Here is a 9,698-nt window from a genome sequence, read left to right on the forward strand (position 1 = left end):
CATAATGGAATAAATTAGAAATCAACATGACCATACAGAAATTATGTACACACATGAAGATTAAACAATACTCTTTTGAATGATGAATGGGTGATAGAAGAAATCGAGGGAGAAATTGAAAAATTCTTAGATTAAATGAGAAGAGTGATAAAAGGGGCTGGAGATATAGCTTAGTTTCAGAAAATTAAGAAAACAGGAAAAAAAAAAAGAAAAAGTTATCCTAGAACTCTAACATAGGGCTGGGCGGCGGGGGAGGGGGGGTGTAGCTCAGTTGATAGAGTGCTTGCCTTGCATGCACAAGGTCCTGGGTTCTAAGTTCTAATCTCCATCACCACACACACACACACAAAGAATAGTGAATCAATATACCAGAACCTCTGGAACACTATGAAAGAAGTTCTGAGAGAAAAGTTTATAGCTATGAATGCTTACATAAGAAAATCAGAAAGATCCCAAATAAGCAACCCAACAATATATCTCAAGTCCCTTGTAAAAGAAGCACAAACCAATTCCAAAACCAGTAGAAGGAAGGAAATAATGAAGATCAGAGCTAACATCAATGAACTCTAGAATTTAAAGAAAAATACAAAAGGATCAATGAAACAAAGAGTTGATTCTTTGAAAAGAGAAACAAGAATGATGAGCCCTGAGCAGAAATATCCAAAAGAGAAAATCCAGATGAATAAAATTATAGATTAAAAAAGAGAGATCACCAGACATCACAGAAATCCAGCTGATCATTAGTGACTATTTTGAAAACTTATACTCCAAAAAATTGTAAAACCTAGAAAAAAATGGATACATTTCCAGACACATAAGTTCTGCCAAAATTGAATTAAGAGGAAACAGAAACCCAAACACACCAATAACTTGCAATGATATAGAAGTGGTAATAAAAAGCCTTCCAAAAAAGAAAATTCCAAACCAGATGGACTCTCAGCTGAATTCTACCAAATCTTCAAGATGAAATACTTCCAAATTCATTCAATAAAGCCAATATCACACCAAAAGCAGATATCACCTTATATCACACTCATACCAAAAGGACACATCAAGGAAAGAAAACTACAGACCAATATCTCTGATGAACTTACATACAAAAATATTTAATAAAAAAAATATTAGAAATCATGCTCAACAACGTATTAAGAAGACTGTTTACCATGACCAATTTGGTTTTATTCTAGAGATGCAAGGATGGTTTAATATGTGCAAATCAATAAATGAAATTCATCCCAATAAATACAATTAAGGACAAAAATCACTTAGTTATCGCCATAGATGCAGAGCAGGCCTTCAACAAAATTCAGCAACCATTCATAATAGAAACCCTCAAGACACTACGGATAGAAGGAACCTACCTCAACATCATAAAGATTATATGTAAAAAATCCAAAGCCAGTCTAATTTGGGGAAATTTAAGTAGGGAAAAATTGAAAGCATTTCCTTTAAAATTTGGTACAAGATAAGGACATCCACTCTCAACATTCTTATTTAATATAGTGCTAGAAATTCTAGCCAGAGCAATTAGGCAAAAAAGGGAAATAAAATAGACAAAATTAGGAGAGGAAGAAGTCAAATTATCACTGTTTGTAGATGATATGATCGTATACTTAGGAAAAAAAAAAACTCTACTAAAAGTCTACTAGAGCCAATAAACAAATTTGGCAAATCAGCAGGTTACAAAATCAACATACAAAAATCGATAATTTTCGTATATACCAATAATGAATCTGCTAAGAAAGAAATCAGGAAAACAATTCCACTCATAATAGCCTCAAACAAACAAACAAAAGAACTATGAATAAATCTAACCAAGGAGGTGAAAGACCTCTATAATGAAAACTATTCAACATTGAAGAAAGAAATTGAAGAAGACCTCAGAAGATGAAAACACCTCCCATGTTCATAAAGGGCCGAATTAATATTGTTAAAATGGCCATACTGAGCTGGGGTTGTGGCTCCACAGTACAGCACTCACCTAACATGTGCAAGGCCCTGGGTTCAGTCCTCAGCACCCATAAAAATAAATAAAGTCTTGTGTTCAACTACAACTAAAAAAATAAATATTAAAAAATATGGCCATACAACCAAAAGCAATATAAGGAGAAAATGCAATCCCCATCAAAGTACCAATGAAATTCTTCATACAACTAGAAAAAACAGTCCTAAATTTCATTTGAAAGAATAAATTCTAAGCCAAAAAGGCAATACTGGAGACTTCACAGTACCTGATTTCAAATTATACTACACAGCTATAGTAACCAAAACTGCATGCTACTGATATAAAAAAAACAGTCACATAGACCAGTGGTACAGAATAAAAGACACAGAGACAAACCCACACATCTACAGTCATCTGATCCTTGACAGAGATGCCAAAAACATACACTGGAGAAAAGACAGCTTTTTTTTTAACAAATGGTGCTGGAGAAACTGGTTATCCACATATAGAAGAATGAACCTCTCTCTCATTCTGCATTAAAATCAAATAAAAATGTATCTAAGACCTAGGAATTAGATCAGAAACTATGCAACTCCTGCAAGAAAGCACAGGGTCATACTCCAACATATAGGCACAGGCAAAACTTTCTTAACAGGACCTCTAAAGCTTAGGAAATAATGCCAAGAGTTGATAATAAGATAGCATCAAATTAAGAAGATTCTGTACAGCAAAGAAAAAATTTAGGAGAGTGAAGAGAAACTACAGAATGGTAGAAAATCTCTACTAGCTACTCTTCTGACAAAAGATTAATATCTAGACTAAATAAAGAACACACAAAAGACTTTACAACAAAAAATCAAATAACCTGATTAATAAATGGGCAAATGAATTAAACAGACACTTCTCAAAAGAAGAAATACAAACGACCAAAAAAAAAAATATATATAAAAAATGCTCAACATCATTAGCAATTAGGGAAATACAAATCAAAACTACACTGAGATTTCATCTCATTCAAGTCAGAATGTCAGTCATCAAGAATACAAATAATAATAAAAGCTAGAGAGGATGTGGAGAAAAAGGAACACTTTTACGCTGTGGGATTATAAATTAGTACATCACTACAGAAATTAGTATGGCGGTTCCTCAAAAGTGTAGGCATGTAACCACCACATGACCTAGCTATATCACTCCTTGGTACTTATTTCAACGAATTAAAGTCACCATACTGTACTGATACATGCATACCAAAGTTTATAGCAGCACAATTCATAAAAGCCAAACCAAGGAACCAGGATAGGAGCCCATCAAGTGTTGGATATATAGATAAAGAAATGTAGTATATATACACAATGGAGTTTTGTCATTTTACTTTATGGCTTAAATTAAAAAATATGCTCAACAGCACTAATCATTAGTAAAATGGAATTATGCCATTTGCAGGAAAATGGATGGAACATAATGGAGAGAGACCATTGTTAAATGAAAAAAAGTCAAACTCAGAAGATCAAGGTTTGTATGTTTTCTCTCATATGCAGAAGCTAGAGAAGAAAAAGGAAAAGAAAGGTACAGAGCGGGAGTCTCATGAAAACCAAAGGGAGATCAGTAGAGGAAAGGGACCAAAGAGTGAGAGGCCAGGAAGGGAGGAGGGAAGTGGTAGGAAGTGATATTGGCCAAATTATACTGTTATATTGTGTGTATGTACAAATATGTAACAAAAAAACCATCATTATGTACAACCAATAAAAAATGTGGGGGGAAAAAAAGAAAATGGGGAATCAAAGATCTAGAGAAACAAGATAGTGTGGTGTCAAAGCAGAACCAGGAGACCACTTCCGAGGAAGACACTGTCAGCTGATTCTCTTGAGTCAAATTTCCTAAGAAGGTGAGTAACAGAAAGGTACCTATTGGATTTGGCAATACTGTTCAACAAGTATGCCAACCATTGTGCTTGTGGGTGGTTGCAAAAGTGAGTGAGACCTTGATTTTGAGAACAGCCCCCAACTAGACAGGGAACCAGACACCACACTGTGGGAGGACTGCTTCAACAGACATAGTAACAAGTGCCTTTGAGAGCATGGAAGGTGTTGGGAAAGGCCACCATGAGGATAGTCAATTTTATACACAATATGCGCATTCTTCAGAATAAAGAAAGCTAGCACTGGAGAAATCCTGCATTCCAACGAAGAAAAAAATGAAACCTGGAGAAGTAAAATGACTTGGCACTCCTTAGCTCAGAGCTCCACTGAGAAGACACTGACAATCTGAATATTTCTTGATTTCAGGGCTTTTTGTTTAGACCTTCAGAAAATGAACCTATAACCTACGCTTTACTAGAATGAAAGTATTATTTAGCATTTTTCTGCAAAAGTAATGCTTATGCCAGAAAATTTTGCAATACATTCAAAATAAAGAAATTTAAAACTACCCATAATTCTATAATCCACACCCTTAGCCTTCTAATGTTTTCTCAAAATTTCCCTGGATGCATGTAAAATATAAATATTTTTATTTTTAAAGTATTTTATACACAAATAACTGAGTGAAAAAGCAATGCACACAATGGAATTAATATTTGTAAATGGTATATCTGATCAGAGGTTCATATTCAGAACATGAAATTACTTCTATAACCCAACAATGACAACAGCAGCAGCAAAACTGATTCAAAAATGAAAACGAATTTGAATAGACATTAATTCAAAGAAGATATACAAATGGCAAAAAAAAATGCACTTTAAAAGATGCTCAACATAACTTGGCGTGAACATACTTTATATACAGAGTTACGAAAACTTATGCTGTAAATGGGTAATAATGAGTGTAATACATTCCACTATTGGCATGTATGTAAAAAATAAAATTTAAAAAAAAGATGCTCAACAGAACTGATATTAGGGAAACGTAAATGAAAACTGCAATTTGATTCACACCCATTAGGATGGCTAAAAAATGGAAACTAACAAGACTTGGTGGGGATGTGAGCAAATTGGAATCCTTATGCACACTTGAAAGGGTTGTAAAACAATGTAACCTCTGTAGAAAATAGTAAGGTGGGTCCTCAAAAATTAAAAATACAATTATATATAACAGTAACTTCACTTCTGGGTACATATTCAAAGGAACTGAAAGCAAGGTCTTGAAGAGATACGTATGTACCCATGATCACAGAAGCCTTAATGAGAATAGCAGAAAGGAAGAAGCAACCTAAATGTTTATCAGTAGATGATGGACAAAATTTAAATATCAATAAAACAGGATGTGGTATACACATACTACTGAGTATACTGCTCACTCTCAAAAGGCAGGAGATTCTGACATGTAATACAACACGGATGAACCCTGAAGATGGGGTAAGTGAAATAAGGCAAATACTGTATTTCACTTTATATGAGGTACCTCCCACACAAAAACTCACAGAGACGGAAGCAGAATGGCAGTTGTCAGGGACTCCGGGGAGAGAAATGAGGAGTTACTGTTTAAAGAGTTGAGAGTTCTAATTTTGCAAGACGAAAAACAGTTCTGGAGACTGGTTGCACAACAATGTGATTATACTTAATATTACTGAACTGAAAAACAAATGGTTAAGATGGTAAATTTTATGATATGTGTATCTGTGCACGATTAAAAATACAATTTTGTAGCCAGGAGCGGTGGTGCACACCTGTAATCCCAGCTGCTCGGAAGGCTGAGGCAGGAGGATCGCAAGTTTATAATCAGCATCAGTAATTTTGTGAAGCCCTGTCTCAAAATAAAAAATAAAAAGGGCTGGGGATGTGGCTTTAGTGGTTAAGCACCCTGGGCTCTATCCCTGGTACCAAAAAAACAAAACAATAGGGCTGGGACTGTAGCACATGCAAGGCCCTGGGTTTAATCCTCAGTACCACATAAAATGAAATAAATGGAATAAAGGTATTGTAAAAAAAAAATTCAATTTCCTTTATTTTATTTAATTTAATGCTATCAACTGAACATCTTTCATATCAATGAATGTATTTCTGTATTTCAGTGGCCACACAATGTTCTATGCCATTATTGCACAATTATTTAATCCAATTGCCATTTTTGGAAATTTATGTTTTCCACCACACTAACATCATGAACAAGCTGGAATGAACACTGCTGTCAGCTACATCCTTGCCAACTGTGCAATTATGTCCTTAGAATAAATTCCTGGAATGGAATTGCTGGGTCAAAGTGGAGTAGGGCCTGAGTCAGGGGTGAGATGGGGTAGGAAATACAGTTTAAAAACTGAAACATGAAAGCCAACCAGTAGAGAATTGAGGAACTAAAGTGGAGGACAATATAAATTAGGTGTTCTACAAAATATTTCTGTCTGGTTAAAGAAAATGCTATTCATTCATTCAGTTATTGATTATGTAAATTGAATTGAGATTCTACTATGTACCCTTACCCTAGACACTGTAATGTCAAATTAAGTAAAACATTCTCTTATTCCTCAAGAATCATAAAGACCAAATAACAGAGAATCAAGAAAATCAACAATTTCCATTCAGGGTTTTTGTTTGTTTGTTTGTTTTTGGTATCAGGTATGGAATCCAGGGGTGCCTAATCACTTAGCCACATCCCCAACCCTTTTTATATTTTATTTTGAAACAGGGTCTTGCTAACTTGTTAAGGACCTCACTCAATTGCTGAGGTTGGCTTTGAACTTGCAATAATCCTGCCTCAGTGTCCAGAGCCACTGGGATATGTGTGCCACCACTCCTGGCTTTCAAGCAGTTTTGTACATATGATGGAGACATGCCTAAAGTATCCTGGAAACAGAAGACACGGTTCACACATCAGAGAGCAGGTATCTCCAAGGAAGTGACCCCATGTCAGTGAGATAAGTTTTGAGAGTCAAGTTAGAGTTATTTTGACTAAGACACTGAATGACTGCATGGGGGCAGTTCACCTCTAGGAGGGCCCCCCATGCTCCTCACCTCCTGTGCCCTTGTGTAGTCTCCTTCCACATGAGTCCAGGTTGTTCTAGCGACCATTAAAAAAACGGCAGAGATAATGCTGTATGAATTCTGAGGCTAATTATAAAAGGCAATGTAGCTTCCTTCTTGCTTTCTTGGAGGAAGTAAGATGCCATGCCATAAGGACACTCAAGCAACCCTGCTGAGAGGAACTGAAGCCTCCCAACAAGAGGGGCATTCACATGACATGTGGGGGAAGGGCAAGTGTTGGTGCTGGAGGGGACAGCAGGGTCCAACAGTACAAGGCCATGGGGCACACTGCCATGCTCACCTCCTTGACAGCTGAATCACGATGTTCATCCAGCAGGTGGGTGTGTGAATGAGAATATGTGTACTGAGACAGTGGGATGAGGAGAAGGGTTTGGTTGCACAAAAACTTGGAAAGGGGTGAGCAGAGGAAGAAAAATACAGAACCCCCAAAAGGAGTGGCCAAGAAGTAAGAAAGTAAAGGAAAAGGAAAAGAAAGTAAAGGGAAAAGTGGATCCACAAAAGAAAAAGGAAGACTTTCAAAAAGGAGGGAATGGGCTAGGGATGGGGCTAGTGGTAGAGCACTTGACTGGCATACCCCAGGCCCTGGGGTCAGTTCCTAGCCTGGAGGGTGCAGGTGGGGGAGTGGCCAAAGACAGACAAGAAAGCAAATACAAAAAGGAATGCACATCAGAACTGTTACGGTGACAGTCACCTGGCCAATCACTTGCTTTCTGATATTAACAGCCTCCTTGAAATTGCCACAGAAACTACACTGTATCAATGATGGGCTCCTTTGGAAGGGAGGGAAATGAGAGAGACAAAGAATAATTATAGGGGCAAGAGTTGTGGCTCAGTGGTACAGCACTTGCCTAGCACGTGTGAGGCACTGGGTTTGATTCTCAGCACCACATATAAAAAAGTGAATAAAATAAAGGTCCATCAACATCTAAAAAAGATTTTTTAAAAAGAATAATTATGAAAAGAGAAACCTGAACACTTCCAAAATCCTTGTTTTAGCCCATGTGTGAAATGCAGTTTGGTCTTACCTTGGGTCATTTTATGGAAGTAAAACAAAGATAGTCCTAGAAAAGTAGCATCACCAATTGTCAAATTTGGGGGAGAGAGAGAGGGGGGGGGGAGGATGAAATATACACAAAACTGAAGAAACCTATTCCAGCCTATAGCTATGTACAAAGACACAAATGGATAGAAATTAGCCTGCCATAAATTCAAGACTCCAAAGGGTGCTGTGTTGGTCAGAATCAAGGAAGATCTCCAGAGCTAAGCTTCTTTGGCTCCATGTCCTTTTAGGAAATAAGCATTGCCAACATGCCACTGGCATAAAGCTATCACATCTAGGAGGAGCACTTTTATTAAAATCATGCCTGTAATCCTGGGCTTCTTGGAGACTGAGGCAGGAGGATCACTAGTTCAAGGGCAGCCTGGGTAACTTAGTGAGACTACCATCTCTAAAATTAAAAACAAAAACAAAACAGGCTGGGGCAAGGTAGCTCAGTCGTAGAGAACCTGCCTAGCATGTGTGAGGCACTGGGTTCAAAATTCCCAATACTGCAAACAAAACAAAACAAAACATATACTGAATATATTCAAAAACAAGCTTTTTAAGTCCGTAATTACTATCTACCTCTAATCCATAAATCTACGTAATTGATGTAAGGTTCAATCTTAAGAAAACAGTTCAGAGTTTCTTTGCTTTCTTTCTTTTCTTTTTTTTTAAAGAGAGAGTGATAGAGGGAGAGAGAGAGAGAGAATTTTTAACATTTATTTTTCAGTTATCGGCAGACACAACATCCCCGTCTGTATGCGGTGCTGCCAGGCGAGTGCGCCACCGCTTGAGCCACATCCCCAGCCCCTGCTTTCTTTATTTAATGGTGTTCTAGGTTCTCTATTCATATGTTCTTCACTGATAGACTGGTTCATTTATGTGATGTAGTCAGCAAGCATTTCTTAACTACCTACTCTGTGCCAAGCAGCCTCATGCCAAGCATGAGAGGTTCATCTGAACCCTAGACTGCTTCCAGAGCCACTCAGGTGCCTTAACGTGCTCCCCAAATCTACCTTCCCACTCTGTCCAGGGCAGCTGCTCAAGTCAAGCACTTAAAGAAAAAAAAAAAATACACACACACACTTACATATACACACACACATATATATTTACTTATTAGTTGTAGTTTACACAATACCCACATTTATTTATTTGTTTGTTTACTTATTTATTTATTTTATGTGGTGCTGAGGATCAAATCCAGGCCCTTGAACGAGCTAGGCGAGCGCTTTACCTCAGAGCCACAACCAGCCCTCAAGCCAAGCATTTTTAAGTCATCCTCCTATCAGCTTTTCCTTTACAATATATCCGGAATCTGGCCACTTTTCACCAATTACCTTGCTAGTCTCTCCCCCAAATATCTGCACTGTTCTCTCCCTCACCACCTTCAGGCTGACACCCATGTTGCCTTCCGTGTGTGGCCTTCCCAAAAATCCCATTGCACCCACCAACACACATTGCCCATCCCCCTCCCCGGCTTCATTGTTCTCCACCGAGCTGACCTATACCACCATGCAGTTTTTCTTGTCTATCTTGTTTACTGTCTATCTCCCCTTTCTCCAGGATGTCAACTTCATGAGGGTAGGGCTTCCTCTCTTCGGTCTTTTCCCAGCCCCAAGACTCAAGTGTTCTTGAAATCTCAGTTAAACATTGCAAGAGTAAGATCCAGTTCCTGCTTTCAAGGGGCTCAAGATCTGATAAGGAAAACTGACCTCAAACAACAGAGTGGCTG

The 9,698-nt window shown here is 37.7% G+C and overlaps 1 protein-coding gene across 1 annotated transcript in view; it reads right to left on the bottom strand.

Annotated features, from left to right (window-relative positions):
• Window positions 1-9,369, bottom strand: part of LOC308635308 (splicing factor, proline- and glutamine-rich-like) — a gene marked incomplete at its 5' end in the record, with an annotated part of 36,163 nt that extends 26,794 nt beyond the window's left edge. The window contains 1 exon segment of the mRNA XM_081269660.1: window positions 9,304-9,369. Within this exon segment, the coding sequence (XP_081125786.1) occupies window positions 9,304-9,369 (66 nt within the window).
• Between the last annotated feature and the right edge of the window lie 329 nt (window positions 9,370-9,698).

Source organism: Spermophilus citellus, assembly GCF_964194105.1.
Source record: "Spermophilus citellus genome assembly, chromosome: 16".
NCBI classification, from domain to species: domain Eukaryota; kingdom Metazoa; phylum Chordata; class Mammalia; order Rodentia; family Sciuridae; genus Spermophilus; species Spermophilus citellus.